Below are 17,605 nucleotides of genomic sequence, written 5' to 3'. Positions count from 1 at the left end.
CGTGTGGTAATAAAGTTATGAGTATGATGAAGGGGTAAGGGTAGTCAGTGTGTAAAGGTGGGTATGTGGTCACTAAGAGGATCGGGGAGAGTACCGCTGTCAGAGTAATAATGAGGGTGAGAAACTAAGATCCAGTCTAGGGTAGTGCCACTGGAGAGGTTTTTTGAGGGGCGGGTTACAGACTTGATAAGCTGAGAGAAGTTGCAAAGGTTAATGGTAAGTGGGTTAGAGGGAGACTGAATGGAGGCCCAATTGATATTCATGTCTCCTAGGATTATTGTTTCATTACTGATGATGGTGGAGAGCCAGGAGAGAATGTCTTCAAGTGCTGAAATATTGTCACCTGGGGGAATGTAGAGGGAGGCTATACATATATGCTTGTGTTTGTTGATTTGGAGTAATGTTAGTAGTAATTCAGCATTTTTAAAGTGGGGAGTGGGTTTATTATAGGGAGTAACTGATAGTGAGGATAAGTATAGGAGAGCTACACCACCCCCCTTTTTTATGAGATCTGTCTTTTCTAATGATAGAATAGTTGGGTGGTATAATTTCAGAGTCTTTTATGTGAGGTTTTAACCATGTTTCTGAGATGGATAGGATGTCAGGTTTATTGTGTGTGAGCCAGGCATGCAGGTTTGGGATTTTGTTGACTATGCTTTGGGAGTTTAAAGAGGTAAGTAGTATGGACTTGTTCATAGTTGTTGAGGTGAGTGGACCTGGGTTAGGATGGATATCTCCAGATAATAGGGTGGTAATTAGATGTAGGATAGAGTTAGAGAGGTTATTGGAAAGTTTGGAGTATACATTGGGCTCCCTTATGATTGTGGAAGATTTGCTAGTTACTATGGGAGTATAATGTATATGTGAGGTTAGATGTTTGTATGGAAAAAGTAGATTTTTTTTATGGGATATAGGTGTAGAGAAATTGGGGTGTATGAGTGTTGGAGATATGAGGTAAGATGGTTAGTTATGTGGAAGGATTGTGAGTGGTAGATATTAGTGGGTTGGGTGAGGTAGAGAATAAAGGAAAACTGTAGGAGTAGTAGTAGTAGAAGGGAGATGAGTAAAGGTTTAGAAAGCGTTATGAGATGAGGTGACGAGTTGTTAAGTAGATTACTAAAACAATTTGCGAATTATATAGCTGGTAGGTCCTTTATTTTAGAGAATGGAGTGGGGAGTAGAGTTGTGTTTGATATGGTAGTAGTTAAAGGTTGTTTGTTAATAGAGTAATTGAAGGTATTTGGATAGGTGGGGTAAACTAGGTGGGGTAATTTAAGATTAAAGTGGGCAGGATAAGAGAATGTGTGTTTTGAGGGAATGGGGAATGATTGGGTAATTGGATAAGTGGGTGTGGTTTGTGAGGAATAAAGGTAGAAGTGCTGGGGGCGGGTGGAAATTGGGGACAGGGTAGGGGAGCGGAGTGAGCCCGCAGGGCGAACGGAGCGGGTAGAGCCAAGGAAGGCAGGGGAAGATCTAGAACCTATCAGTGAAGTGAGGTTTGCAGACAGGTAAGTACAGGGAACAGGGATATAGTCGGATATTGTATAGAAGGAAAGGGGAATAAAGTAGGGGGGAGTAGGGGATAAGGAGAGGTGGATGGATTAAATGACAGGGGATTATCAGTTAAGGCAAAGAGAGATGAAGACAGCAGAAGACAGGAGAATAACCGAGGCACCAGAGTAGTTTGTCAGGATGACAATCAGTAAGGAAAGAAGATATGCAGGTAAGTCTGTGAGTAATACAGTATGGGGAAATGTTATGGTGCTGGGAGAGGTGTATATGTATGGGGAGTAAAGAGTGAATAAAGAAGGATAAGTTCAGGGGGAGAGGAATTCCTCTGCCTTAGCTTCATTATGTTGTAAGATTTAAGCTTTACATGACAGATTTTGGTGGTCCCATATATAATAGATGTAAGTGAGACAAAGACAGCTTGACAGTTTAGTTCAGAAGGCAAGTCTTTGAGTTGCTAATGAGCTTCAGCCTATGGTCATGGGTTTGAGTCTGTCAATTTCCACTACCAAACTCTGTGATTCTGAGACAGATACAGTCAGACAGTGCTCTTGGGTCACCTTGAAAAGAAATAGTTGTTTCCAGTGGTCTGTCTACATTATGAAATAAAGTAATTAAAATAAAATAAATGTAATCAATGACTTTGGAAGTGTTGTTTGAGAACCATATACTCAAATTTAGCATGTCATACTGAACTACCGAAGGACTAGCTTTGTATGATACTGAGTAGTTCAAGTGAAAGAGATGAAATGAGACAAAGCCTGCATGGGCAGACATGTGGTGTGATATGTATTAGTTCAGCTCTTTGCAAAATTGGCAGTCTTGTATTGTGCGTAAGTAAGGTGTGTCTGTCTTTCACTTTAGGAACTTATATATCGGTAGCACAAAGCAGCCAAGAATTTAGGAATTTGAGAATGTTTACACTCAAATAGGTGGGGTAGCTGGAATTTGACAGATATTTTCCAAAACTCCTGAATCTACAGCATAGTGGTTTGAGTGTCAAAAGAGAATAGGCTGACCCTAAAAGCTCATAGGTTTGTCTGCATGCTATTATTAGTTGCTGTGTAAACAAATGTACAAAGTTTGTATTTTGTGTAAAGTTCGTTGTCACTTAAGCTGTATGGTTAACTAACTGTAAGGTTTTGATAGATGGAGTAAGAATGTGACCACAGCTTTCTCTAGAGCTATTTTGTCTTTACAAACCAAAGCCAGACCAGCTTCAGTCAAAGACCATTAAGGATAAAAAACATGCCATTTCTAGATGTCTGGAATAGCAGGCATTGTATTCTTAACTACATTCTGTAGATAATCGGCCTCCATGTGTCAGCAACACCAAATGTACACCATATATGGTAGTAGGTAAGGTCTTAAGTAACTTTTCTGCAACATGTCTAAATAGTGTTTCCATGTACATCAGAAAATTGCTAATTAAGTTTTTTTTTTTTTTTTTAATTTGTCTGCAGGACACAGACCTTAGAAAATCTGAGACACTTTGGAAGAGAAGTATCTGAGATAAGACTATTGGGCAAGGTATGGTGAGCAGAGCTTTACTGGACAAGCTACAAGCTGAAAGGACAATATATAATCAAAAAGTCCTGTGACATAAGGAACTTGTGTATAGTGCTAAAAGTACTGAACACAGGAGCACAGTGTAACACATCAGGGCTTCCACAGTATTACATGTGTTAAACCTGGAAGTTCACTGTATATATATATATATATATATATATATACATATATATATATATATATATATATATATATATATATATATATATATATCAGGGCTTCCCTGTGTCTAGCTGTAACCCTAAGTCTACTAAGTTCTCATCTCTAATTAAAGAAAGAAGAAGCTTTTCAAGTCCTCTGAGATACACTGAATTGGTAAAATGTCCCACTATGAAAAGTTACCATGTATATGGCTAAGGGGGTAGTACGGTCCTCCTCCTTCCTTCATTATCCTCATACTGATATGAAGACAGAGCAAGGATCAAAAGGATCAAGTAACATACTACCTTTGCAGCAACACTGAATTATCGCTGTACTTTTATTCGATCACTAAATGTCTGAGAAAAGGAAGTAGCAGCTACTTTGAGTATGACAGCTGCCCCCTCATATTGCCTCAGGGACTGAATGTGGCAAAAAAACAGCTTAAAGCTAAACAATATTAGTTTCTGGTGGTCTACCTACATTTATACATGCCCTGCAACATAAAATGCTCTGTAGAGACAACCTGGAGCAAAATGAAAAATCTGGAGTGTTTTATGTAGGTGAGTAGACCATTAATATTTAAGGAATATATTTTCATAATCATTTAGGGAGTAGAAAGTCTGAGTGTCAAGCATCAGCTAGCTGGATGTTTCTAAAAGACTTACTAAGCTACTTCTGTAAAAGAGCTTTTAGTCTCTCCCAGTTACCATCAATGATCAGATAGTGCAGATGTCTAATATCTGTTGATTACATTAGTGTGGAAGGACAAAAACGGACTGTGGGGAGTAAATATTCTTCTGAAATGCATATAAAAGATCAGATATTAATCAAGGCACCACAGCTCCATGGTTCAATAGGATGCAGTGCTGACTGTGACTCAGATGGCCAAGGTTTGATTAGCAGACCTGACACTGTAGGAGCCAGGCAGGGGAAGAGCAGGAGTGAAGGGTCATGGCCTTCTTACCTATCCCAAGGAGTGTGGAGGGTTGTACATACTTTGCAGTATGAGATATAGTATAACTTCCATACTGCAAACCAGAGAAGACACCATTAAGTTCTTGAGGAAGGGGGCAGAGCTGCTTGGAGGGAACACCCCTTGAGGAAGTGAGGCAATGGTCTCCGTGGTTAGCTTATTGTACTCCCTACACTGACACTTCACCTGGTGCATGCAGGAAGTAGAGCTAACATGCAAAAATCTGCACACCACTACTGATTTCCATCAAAATGGTTACCTTGTCAGGGCTGAACCACACATTGTCGATGGGGGACAAATGGACCAAATGACCAGGAGAAGGATAATGACTGACAAAAAGCAGGGGCAAAAAGGGTGAAAAAATGTCAACAAAGGCATCTGCCTGACAGAACCTAAAAAAAGAACAGATTATCAATATAGTACTGGATGCAAAGTAGGAACCATGAAGGCCACCTACTTTTCATAGTGAAGTCTATCAGGAGACAAAAACTCTGTCAGCAGAGTAATGAAATATCACATCAGCAGCTCGTAGCAACCTTTTTTTCAATATGTAACTTTAACACGATGATTGTTTTTATATGTTACTAAATATACATATTTTTCTAGATTTAAGCTTGTGAATTACAAGGAATGATTAAGGATTTAAAGGTCCAATTCATGTCCTCTCAAAATAACTTTGATGACATAAAAAAATAATATTATTTCATTGTATGTTTTTAAACCAGATCAGAGTCTTTACATAGACTTTCCTAGTGGAAACCCTATGTGTGCTCTCAACTACAGAAATATACTTGTATAAAGATGTCAAATTAATATTTATATGAAAAAGTCAGTCCAAGAAAAGAAATGCAGTACGACAAAAGCACAGCCTGAAGTTTTTTTGAAAATAATTAAAATCCACAAACATACCAAAGCAGTTTTTCTTCACAGTAGACACACAAGTATCCATATTACAAGAAACCAGCTATAAATTCTAAGGTCTCTGCTACAATATTTATACATTTATAAGTTATAGTACACACACATGTTGACTACAAATGATGCAATGGGTTAAATAAAATGCCTGTATTTGGTGATTGTCTCTTGTAGTAATCAATATGCCTAAACATACTTTCAAATGAGTAAAACGTATTGGCTATGGAACCTCTTGGAGCTTTCAGAATAGCTTTACTTTAATCTTTCTATCACATAAATGCTATGCATCCACTACATTTCCAAATAATGCACTTTTACTTAAATAATTTTCTTTAGAATGATGCAAAGGGAACCACCTATACTAGATATTTTAGGGCATTACGATTTTTACCGTCCAACTGTCTTATTTTCTCTATTGCTTTAGTGTGTAGTGTACTGAACAGGGTGTAAAGAATCCAGACTTGGCATTTCAAATAATGCAAACTGTAGCTGCTTTCTCCTACTTTATAACTGATCTTGCTGTCTTTGTATTGTAGTAAAAAAGGTTTTGTTTCAGGCTACACCTGCACACTCCCCCCATACACACTTCTAGTGCGCACAGGGCTGAGGGATATATATCTTCCATGACTCTTCATCAAATGAAGGTCATTCCTACTGACCTTGGTTGCCTTCTTTGAAAAAGTCACCAAGGCAATGGATGAGGGTAAAATGGTGCATACTGCTAGCTTCAGCTGGCTAAGGCATTTTATACACTATGCTTCTCAGGCATTGTTAACAAACTCACAGAAATAGTCATAAACCCCTATATACCATGCTGCATAGCCAGCTGGCTCATGGATAGGACCCAGGATGTTAGGATCTATGAGACCACCTCCACAAAGAGGCCAGTCACCAATATAGTGCCTCAGGGCTGGATGCTGGGCCCACTCCTCTTTCACATCTACTTCTTGGAAGTTAAAGCCAATGTAAAAGGCCTCTGGCTGACCAAAATCAAATATAATTGCAAACTGGTAGCAGTCAAAGAATTCCCCCAAAATGGAAACACCCTACTGTAAGGTCTAACACAGACAAATGATGGATGCAAAGGCCACAGCTTATAATTGAATGTCAGGAAATGCATTATAGCACCTTTTGGGAAGTTAGCCAACCCAGGAAACTAAATCATTGATAAGACAGCTGTAAGAGTTGACTTACTAGTCAGGGATTGGGGAAATCATGTAGATGTAACCTAACCTTCAACCAACATGTGTCAAAGGTAGTAAGGAAATCCAGCTGTGTTGCTCCAGGGAAGTCATCATACAACTGTAATAATGTAATAAAGCCCCCTTTGGTATGTACCTGACCAGACAAACCCAGCAAATGGAACATCTGCAAAGGTTTGTTACAAAAAAGAATACAGGTCACAAACACATTGTCCTATGCAGATCACCTCAAAGCCCTGCTTCTTTACCTGGTATAATACAGAGTACTGAGTGGCGATCTATGCCTGGTTTACAACGCTTCCTTGGATCCTACTCTGATGAATTTTTTGCACACTGGCAAAACATACAGCATCAGATCTACTAAATCCAATTACCTAAATTTCACTTGCAATATAAATAAGACATGTTAAAGATGCAGATATGTATCTCAGAGAATTTACACTCTTTGGAATAGACTCCCCAACCATGTGAAACAAAGTCCCTCTCTAACCCTATTTAAGCGTAATTTGGACCATTGGATGGGAAATGGAAATTCACCCCTGGTCTGATGTCTATGTCTCTGATGTACAGAAGCAACCAGTAAACTGTGTCATAACCAAAAAAATAACCCCCTATATAAATGTCTAAAACATAAAACTTGTGGGCTACATTTGGATTACATAGGTAGGCTTTTAAAGGCCTTAGAGGTTGTTAGCCTTGTATATACCTATGAACCTATAAGAGCTACTACATGTGACTTACTTGGTAAGTTTTAAACTCATTTTAGCAATACAAAAGTTGAAACACTGACTTTATATATTTCTCATTGTTTTCCAAGTTATTTTGAATATTTTGATGACAGTGATATATTTTCTTGGTTAGTGACATGTTTCTCTGTAAAGCTACTAACCTTGACCTTTTATTTGACCCTCGCAGTCTGATGAAGTCCTGGAAGCAAAAGCACTTAATGTAGGAGTCGTCACTTTTATCAAAAGCACCTTATCTAAAGCCTTCTTTTTGGTTTTCAGTTTTTATTAATGTTGCATTTCTATTCATTTCTAGTGAAACCGTTACTTTTTAACTTATTTAATTATTTTCTTAATGCTTTAATATGACTTTTTTGGCTTCTTCTGTTATCAGTATCACCACTAAAGTTGCTGCATCTGAGTCTCTGTACTGCTAGCTGTAAAATATGGTGAAATATCTCACCAGTCAAACTTACTTCTAACATCGTACCTTTATATCTCATAAGGCCAGTATATGCTGTAAAGGTGTCAATGCTTCTGCCCACAGGATAAAATGCTTTCTGTTGGTATAGTGACCTAACTCAAACAGTAATGTTTCTTCACTTGACTTGCTGATTTTGTAATCACTCAAAGTGACATAACTTTCCTTTATGTCTGCTTGGGTTACATCATCCTGAGAACATACAGTCAAACCTCAGATGGATTCATATCTTTGAGTAGTGTAATTATTGGTGAATCCCATGGACTAGAGCCTGACAGTTTCTGTATTATTTCCAGTTCTTTCTCTACATTGCTTCTGAAGTTTAAGGTCACCCATCTATGTGGCTGTATTACAGGAATCACCTTCTGTTCTATGTGTAGTTTTACAAGGTACCTAGTCATTGCTTCTGAAATATTTTCTTGAAGATTCTTCACATTGTTTGCCTAACATGTGTGGCTCTTTGTGAGTCTCTAGTCACTCCACATAAACTTTGTATGATGCCTAGGGATCTGGTAGTTTATAATTCATTAGGCTAGAGTTTATTTTTTCCTTATAGCACACTGAAGAGTGTTGCTATTATCCCATATTTTTTTTATATTCCTATGCCAACACATATTTTACTTTTTTTATTTATTCTTCACTTTTACCTCAGGTTTAAATGTTTGATTGTCTTCTTCTGTCCTTATGTGATGGTTCTCCCACATATTATTACACTGTTACAGCTCATCTCAGTCCCACACTCATTACTGTATCTCAACAGTACTAATACTAACACAAGGATATACAATGTAATTTTTAGGGGTGTAAAGGACATAGGATGCTTCAGCCATTGATCAACAGTGGGTGCAGCAGGACGGAACCCTTCAGTTACCACATTTGGGTTTATGCCTTTAGGTGTCACAGTGCATTATTTATGGCCAAAGTCTTTCTCGGGGGTTTCCATTCAGGCTGTTGTGAACAAACATGGACAATCATATTATGGAAAGTGTCATAAATAACTGCCTTATTTGCTGGGGTTAATATTCCTGTCTTTACATACACTTGGGGAACATGCACATGGCAGGGACTTTCCAGTGGACAGGCACATGGTCACCTTGACAGACAGCTAAGAATTTTACAATGGTAACCACAGTGTCCACTGAACATAATAGAAAGACAAATGTGTTTTTTTAATGGGGATCCCAGGATACCAGATTCCATAACTACAGATGCGTTCAAGAATCTATGTGTAGCAGGTAGAACTGTTCAAAGTGAAATGTATACACATGAGATGCAATGTAAAAAACATGCAAAGAAAGCAGCGGGCCAGTGGATAAACTACCAGACTACATGATGGAACCACAACAGAACTTGCATATCTCAAGTTTATAAAAACATTTTATGCACCACCTTTATAATACCATTTAATGAGTGCTTGGAAACGTGGGGAGATGAAAAAATACCACATTCCTTGTTTTGCAGGGTCTGGGAAAACATGAAGGAGCTGTTACCACAAAACATTGTTTTTTAATCCAATTTACATCAGTATAGTTAGATAGCACTGGATGCATTAGCATTGAGATTAAATGGGGATGACAGCACAGTGAACATGTTAGAGATATACTCATGAGAAGGTGATTGCATGCAACAGTTTTTGACCTGTCCTTCAGCTGTGAAAATGATGGGATCTTTTATTTTTCTACTACAGTGATGAGGGACACCTCTATCTCAGGATGAATTTGGCCAGGTAACAATGGGTTGCTATGTTGTAATTCTCATCAGCCATAGTATTTTAAATTACCCATCAGTGGAAAATTTTCACGTAGATTCTATGGATGTCGTATGCTCATTACTGTTTGAAACTGCAAGCAAGAACATACCGATGAGATGCATTTAATAATTTAAAACTCAGTAGGCATGGACAATGGGTGCATTTCTTGACATGGGGGCATAACCAACCACTGTAAACTTTGCTCTGAATGCAGTGGGTTTTATTTTCTCTTCATAGATCTGTTCTCACATTTGGCACCTAGATGACGTTTGTGGGCATATTCCGATATTACTGGATTGAAGTGAGTATTTGAACTAGGAGAGGCAAGGTATTACTCTTCCTCCATAAATCTATGGCCATGCACATCTTATCTGTTCTGAATTATGTTTATATTTGTTAGAGCTATTGATCTGCATTGATAAAGTGCATATGCTATCATGCAGGCATTTCATACAAAACCGTACATAATACTAGTCAACTTCATGTAGTAGATACTCTCTTTAAGAAAAAAAGCAACTTACGTGACTATATGCATTACTCTGAAAATCCATCCGTAACTTTTTTTGATTTAGAACTGTCAGTCTCCTAAAGAATAACATGGAATTCGGTTTTAAGTAAACAGCAGCAATGGGTCTATGTTCAGCCATCAAATGGAACTTCCATCAAATAGCTGAACATCGAACCCTATCCACCAAAGGTTCATTTTAATGATGGGGAAAGAAACTAGTTGGCCACCATTTCCCCATCTGCCCTTTTCCCCACTGTAGTGTGATCTTAGATTTGGTATATATATATATATATATATATATATATATATATATATATATATATATATATATATATATACATATATATATATACATAGCTGGGAGATGTGGGTGGCAAAGACCCCACCTAGATGGGTTTGAAATACTGTGGTGGGCACACAGGGAAGTGGTGGCAAACTAGTTACTTTCCCCATTGATGAAATAAACATTCACTAAGTGAGTGTTTGATGGATAGGGTTCAATGTTCACCTGTTTGATGGAAGTTCCATTTGATGGCTGAACATAGACCCAACTAATCAGTAAAGAAAAAAGTAAATAACTATTCATAAGTTATACGTCTAGTCCTGATCTCATCTGCTGTCTGGCCAATATCTGCCTCTGATTTGTATGTGCAGCCATTCATACTGACTCTATGAATATCTATGGGAAAATAAGATCTCAAGGTAATCAATAGCAGTCCTCAACTTAGCATCCACAGACAGTTGCATGATTAATGAGGTACAGTTAAAGAAATTATTCATCATGAGTTACAGCCACTAGATCAGGTTCTGCTTTATTTCATTTTGTAATTACAATTTGTAACCAGATCATTTTGGGAATATATCATTACAAACAAAGCATCTAAAGCTAATCTTCACTATACAATAGCACCACAGCTTACATATATTTTGAAGTCTAATATGTAGCACAACTTTCTAAAGTCAATTAGAAAATTGAAATAAGTCATAGTTCAGGAAATTTAATTAAGCAATGTTCTAGTATTTTTATTTCAAAACACACATATTAACAAGTTACTTAAATGCCATCTGTGTAATGTAGATCGTGTCATTCTCAGAAAGAAACCATGTCATTTATTGATAAATTACTTCTATATTTCTTGTAATATATTCATTTACAGAATAATTTGCTTAATTCTGTAAAGACTGCCAAGTTATATGTAATTAACAACCAACCTTGCTGGACAAAGGCTCCATATACAATCCATACAGCAGTGTGTAGGGAAGAGGATGGTGAAGGACTCGACTGTGTAACGTGTTGTGTTCCAACTGTCTGAATGCGATTCAGGACAAAAATTAAAACAGCAACCACAGGAATAGCAGCGGCAATACAAGCCCATACAGCAAAGTCAAAAGGGGCAAACAAAGAAAAAATGTTCATTTTCTCTTCTGGTTTCTTTATCAGAATTCCAACAGAGTAATCCATATAACGCTTGCTGAAATCCACAACAGTTTCTCGTTCTGGTGTTATAGTAATTGCTGAGACAGCTATATCTGCTTTCTATAAGATATAAAAGAAAATAAGTCATTATACAAGTTATTACTATTTCACATACTTCAATATTTTACATTGCAAGTTATTTCTTGTAAAATTGGATAAAATGATAGTATAATTTTTACAATTCCATTTTCCACATATTTCTGCCTTAAGGCAAAAATATATGCAGACAGACTGTTATTATACTGTACACATAAGAGAGGAATGTTGGTTATTATAGGCTATGACAGCACATCTAATTAAGTAGTGGAAAACAGTCACAATATCCAGTCTTGAAGGTGCAGTCTTTCTTACAAGACAGACAACATGACATACTTTGATCTTTATGCAAATTTTCAGTTTTTAAATAACATTTAAAAATATAACAGCATAATGTCAGCAAACATCTACTATTAGGAAATCACGAGGATAAATTTCAATTAGTAATGAAAAAAGGGATTATTTTTCTTGGGTTTACAGAAACTTCATGCATCACTCTTCCTTCCAATCCAGTATATATCTTATATTCTGCCTATGGCCTATGTCTAGCTTTCAGCATTGCCACCTTGTCCTACAGCAACCCACAGAAAGTAAATTAGTGAATGGAAGTATTACCAATAAAACAGAATACCAATGACTGAAAGTAACCTCCAGTGCCCTCCTCAGGGGAGGTCTTTGTTTTCCAACTGTAAAATGTTCAAAGTATGCAGACATTCCAAGTGTTTATTATTTTTCATTGATCTAATACTGTAGAAGCATGGAAATCCAACATCTTGCCAATACTGGAGACCAGACCTGGGACATTCATTCATATGTTACATAAGCTATTCCTTAAGAGTTCAAATCTGAGATTCAAATCATATATGATCTTGCAGACGAAAGTGAAAAAAATCCCTTTTCTATCAAACCATAGTGTGATTAGCTTTGACTAATATAACAGTAACAAATGCAAGTAATGTATAGTGATTCTATTAAATGTGAACATCACGTTTAAGGACAACATTAACTTTTGAGCTGGTACTTCTTACAAAGTATTAATGAAAGACAAATTGCTACAGACAAAGATTAAGGACCAAAAAGGTAACCACTGTTGCTTATTTTAACTTAGAGTAGAATTATTTTAACTTCATTACTTACTCTAGCTGTAAGACATATTTTATACATATGTTAATTCCGGGTCTATATTGAATCAGCGAACGCTTAAAAAAGCAAACGCTGATTCATCAACCCTATGTAAGGGAAAGCTTACAATCCCAAACACCCGGAACAGCGATTTTTTTTCACAGGGAAAAAAATTGCTGGGCCGGTTTCAGGAGTTTGCCATTTCCTTCACTGTGGTGCGATCTCGGAGTTGGTATACTTAAGTAGGGGGTGTGTGGGGGCCAAAGCCCACCACATTATATACTGTTTTAAGATTTATTTATTTATTTATTTTTTGTGGAACAGCGATTTGTTTTTCCCTGGGAAAAAAATCACTGTTTAGAGTGTTTGGGATTGTAAGCTTTTGCTTAAATAGGGTCGGTGAATCAGCATTTGCTTTTTTAAGCATTTGCTGATTCAATATAGACCCTTAATCCCATGTTCCCAGGAGCCATGCCATGGCTACATGATAGTAAACAATAATTAATTGAGTTGTTTTCATCTTCTTTTAACACAGACTGTATGTACAGCAATATTAGCTGGCATTTTTTCGATGTTTTACAGTATCAGCAGAAAAATGTATCTCTCTTTTGAATTTATAAACTGTGTATTTGCGTACAATGCTCATTCTCATGTTTTGTAAATTAGCAAATGATTAAACACAAACATGTCTGATCAATTTTAACTACTAACAACATTTTATTTGTAAAAAAAATATATATCTGATTGAGCCCTCTAAGAAAATAATAAAGTATACCAGAAAGCTTTGGATTCTATACTCTGACAGCCTTTACACTAACTCCTAGCTGATACTATATACAAACATAACATTAACAGACAAAAAAGTCATGCATTTCTTTTAGTCACTAGTGTCATGCATGAAGGTCTTGGAGTAACTTTTTTTTTAAATCCAGGAATTTCTGCTATTTATTAAAGCACAACGTTTTCTGTTATAGCTGACATGCAGAACTGATGTAAATGGTCATCTTCTCCAGCATCAGATGAAACTAAAAATGACAATGGAGATCCCAAGAATTTATTTTATTTATTTTATTTATTTTATTTTATATTCGTTGACCGGGCTAGTCTAGCTGGATATATGTCCATTTTCAGTAGAGGCCCGGGGAGAAAAGCTCCATTGGTTATTACAAGTTTAAACAGAGATAGGCAATACAAGGTTATAATTTATAAACAGAAGTAGATAATACAAGTTATTACAGGTATTATGATAGGAGCAAAAACCAAAAAGTGTAATAATTTTTTTTTTTTTTTTTTTTTTGTGGATTACAATAGTCATACAGTATATATGTGAAAACATATATCTACATAGATGTTATGAAAGGGAAAGCTATCAAGGAAACACGGAGTAGAGAAAAAAGAATTATGGAAGAAGAAAAGAGAAAGAGGAAAAAGGAAAGTTAATCTGGGTTAGTGCAGGAGCAAAGCCAATGATTATTGAGATACATTTCCAGTTATCTTTTAAAAAGTGGGAGAGAGGTCAAAGATGAGATATCAGAGGGGAGTTTGTTCCATATTTTTCCAACAGAGTTGGAAAAGAGACAGTCACCTGCAGAGTTATTGGGTTTAGTAGCATTGATCGGTAGTTTGTTTGAAGAACGTAGATGTTTCAGGTTATTGTATGGTGAAATGAGGTTAGAGAGTATTGGTATTTTAGTAGGTTGGTATAGGATCTTGTGAGCTATTAAGAGCTGTTGAAGTACGAGCTGGTTAGGAAGTTGAAGCCAACCTAGTAGTCTTAGATTCAGACAGTGATGAGTTTTAAAAGGGGATCCTGTAGCAAATTGAGCAATATTATAGTAAGATATTGTTAGTTTCTTGAGGTTGTTTTTGGAGAGATTAGTGTATATGGGGGAAGCATAGAAAAGAGCAGAGATTAGGTGAGATCTGGCTATGGTGGTCCTTGCCACACTTGTAAGGAAGGGTTTGATTCTGTATAGGGATCCTATTTTTTTATTAACTAATTTTACTGTGTTGCTGATGTGAGCGTCAAAGTTGAGATTATTGTCAATAGTTATTCCTAATAATTTTGTGGTTGAGTCAGGAGAAATGAGAGTACCATCAGTGGAAGTGAGAGTGAAGTTTAGTGTGGTGGACTTACGGGTAGGTGAGAAGAGTAACAGTTTGGTTTTCTTGGGGTTAAGGAGTAGGCAGCTGTGTGAGAACCATTGTTCTACAGTGATAAAAGCTTTTTGGGTAAGAGACTGGAGTTCAGTTTGAGAGGTAGCTGTGCAGATTATAGTAGAATCATCTGCATATTGTATGCAGGTAGTGTTTGGGATAACTGATTGCAGGTCATTAATAAAGATAGAAAATAGAAGGGGGCCTAGAATAGAGCTTTGAGGTACACCTAAAGAGATAGGAAGGAGATTAGATAGTGAATTTTTCCAGAGTACTGCCTGCTGACGGTTTTCTAGGTAAGATGTAAACCAAGTTAAGGAAGGAGGGTCAGGTGAGAGAGATTTTAGTATGTGCATAAGAAGTTTATGATTAACCATGTTGAAAGCTTTAGATAAGTCAATGAAGACTGAAGATGATAGATTATTATTGTTGCGGTTATAGTTGATGGAGTTTGTAAAGGAGAGTAAAGCAGTGGTGGTGCTATGGGAAGGTCTGAATCCATGCTGACAGTTAGCAAGTAGGTTGTTATGGAGAAGGTGGTTAAGTAGTTGTTTATGGATACATTTTTTCCATGATTTTAGCTATAGGTGATAGAAGTGCTATGGGGCAAAAGTTAGAGAAGTCATTGGAGTTCCCCCTTTGTGTAGTGGGATGATATGAGATATCTTCCAGATAGAAGGGAAAATTCCTTTGTTTATAGATCTATTTATCAGAATAGAAATGGGATAGGCAATGCCTTTAGCTCCTATTTGCAGGAATTCTGCAGGAGGTTTGTCTGCGGAGGGGGTGGTAGGTTTTAGTTTTTGGAGCAGTGATGAGATAAAGGAAGTAGAAACTGGTTGTTAGTGAAGGGATGGAGGTGGATTTGAAGTAGGTAAGAGTAGCTTAGAGGTGTCGGGAGATAGGTGACTAGCAAGAGTTTGGATAGTATTAGTGAAGATAGAATTAAAGTGGGATTCTCTGGTTTAGAGTCTTGAGGGTTAGGTGTAATAGAATGGCCTGGGGATAGAAGATTATTAATACAGGCCCAGAATTTTTAGGTTCCTTTTTGGGGGTTTGTTGTAATTGAAGGTAATAGTTCTTTTTGTCTGTCAGAATGGCTTTTTTTGTACTGCTTCTAAGCTCTCTGAAGTTTTGGCGGTCAGTTAGATTCTTAGTGGTACACCATTTAGCCCAGGATTTGTTTCGGGGAATGATTTTTTGCGTAGTATTGTTGGTCAGCCAGGGTGCTGCTTTAGCTTTCGTTCTGATGGTACAACTTGGGGCATGGTGGTCCAGGATAAATAAGAATGTGGAACTGAAGTATTCTACTGCTTCATTAAGGGGGAGGTAGTTTAGTGGGGACCAAATCTTCAGCCCAGTTTCAGATCAGGAAACATTAAAAAAATCTTAGCCTTGAAGTAAATAGTGGTATAAGCTATCACTGTCACATCAGAAGTTAGAATGTCCCATTTTCTGTTCATTTTTAGCAAACTATTTGCTAAAAAATATCTTTAAGAAAACTAAACAGCAATAATGATTTGAGAAAATAGCAGCTCTTCCTATATGCTTTTTTTGCTAAATACTAAAAGTTGCTGTTTTTCCACAATTTCTATTAAACAGAGCGTACTTATTGCCTCCAGTCTCCTCACCCCATATCAGAAATTGTGCTTAATGACTATGTCTATGTACTTAAATGGTCATGGGTAAGTGGATGGGCTTCTGAGACCTTGGAAACACTCTCACAGCACAAGGTAAAGATGGCTCCCCACTAAAATCTCAGTACTCCAAACAGAGTGTCAATATCATGAAAAATGAAAACGCTGGAGAAGTTCAAATATCAAACATTGCTTTTCTTCTTTGAACTTCTTTTCTTATAGAAAAACATAAGCCTCACACTCCCAAAATTATCCATAACAACCCTGAGTTTGCCATCTCTTGGAAAAAAGGGGATATTTCAAGAAATGGGAATCTAGGATTTAATATATATGCAAGTCAGGATTTTTGGCCATTCAGTCTCCATATTAATTTGAGTGCTAAGATTTCAAACGCTTACTAGTAAAAGAAATGATATAACATTCGCTGAAGTTGCTACACCCGTGGGCACTATGCTTCAAGTAGTACTTCTGTTACTACCCAGCTAGCAAGAGGGAGGGAAGGCCAAAATAGGTAACTTTTCCAGGTCTTCTTCCATAATGGGTGTTGGGAAAGTGGTGAGTGAAAATGATTCCCATATTTACTACACCATCACTCCTGGAAGAACTGTTGCAAGTAGTTTTTATTTATTATTTATTTACATTTGTTTACCAGGAAAATTCCAACTGGACACAGGTCCTTTTTCAGTGGAAGCTTGAGGAGAAAAGCTCCACAGAACAGTAAATGAGCAGCAGATACATGAAGAACAATTGAATATACGTACAACAGCAAATAATACATACAGCAGCAATCATTAGCTATACGTACAATATGGAACATAGTAATGAACAGAAATACAATATCTAGCTAAAGGCTAGGAAGAAAGGTAGGATGTATATACAGACAGTACTAAGCTCAAACAGATACTGTTCTAAACTCATGTAGCTAAATCTTATCTACAAATATTACACTAAACTCAAGCAGATATAAAGCAGAAGCCTCACACGAAGGTGGAACAAGCTAGAAGGGCTAATGGGATGGAGGGAGACGATAGAGGAGGAGTAAGAGAGGAGACTGAGTGAGTAGTATATGTGGTAGTGACAGGAAACGAGGTGTAGTTAGTTTTGCAAATAGTGTTGGGCAAACATTTTATGAAGGGCTTTCAAGGTGAAAGTTAGCCTGTAGCCCTAAAGTTTCTTTAATTTTACTTTCTTTAACCTTTGAAGTGATAGTTTAACGCAGAAAGCAAATCTTTATCCATTTATTTATTTATTTATTTTTATTTGTTAAAATAGCTTCAGAGTGAAATGTTTGCCTGCTAAACGTTTAATACTTTGCTTAATTTATTAGCGACGATAGTGGACGATAATCTTAAAATCAGCCTGCATATGCAAAATTGCATAAGAAAAAGTCACCAAAAACTAGG

The 17,605-nt window shown here is 36.9% G+C and overlaps 1 protein-coding gene across 3 annotated transcripts in view; it reads right to left on the bottom strand.

The window, feature by feature from the left end:
* Positions 1-17,605, bottom strand: part of GRID1 (glutamate ionotropic receptor delta type subunit 1) — a 2,576,795-nt gene that overhangs the window by 304,857 nt on the left and 2,254,333 nt on the right. For all 3 annotated transcript variants that reach the window (XM_044056599.1, XM_044056600.1, XM_044056598.1), the window contains exon 9: positions 10,986-11,310. In XM_044056599.1, the coding sequence (XP_043912534.1) occupies positions 10,986-11,310 (325 nt within the window). The remainder of the gene's footprint in view (positions 1-10,985; positions 11,311-17,605) is intronic.

This window comes from Protopterus annectens, chromosome 14.part0 (genome assembly GCF_019279795.1).
Source record: "Protopterus annectens isolate FY-2018-M chromosome 14.part0, PAN1.0, whole genome shotgun sequence".
Classification (NCBI taxonomy): domain Eukaryota; kingdom Metazoa; phylum Chordata; order Ceratodontiformes; family Protopteridae; genus Protopterus; species Protopterus annectens.
Note: the sequence above shows the minus strand (reverse complement) of the source record. Positions and strands in the feature narration are given on the sequence as shown.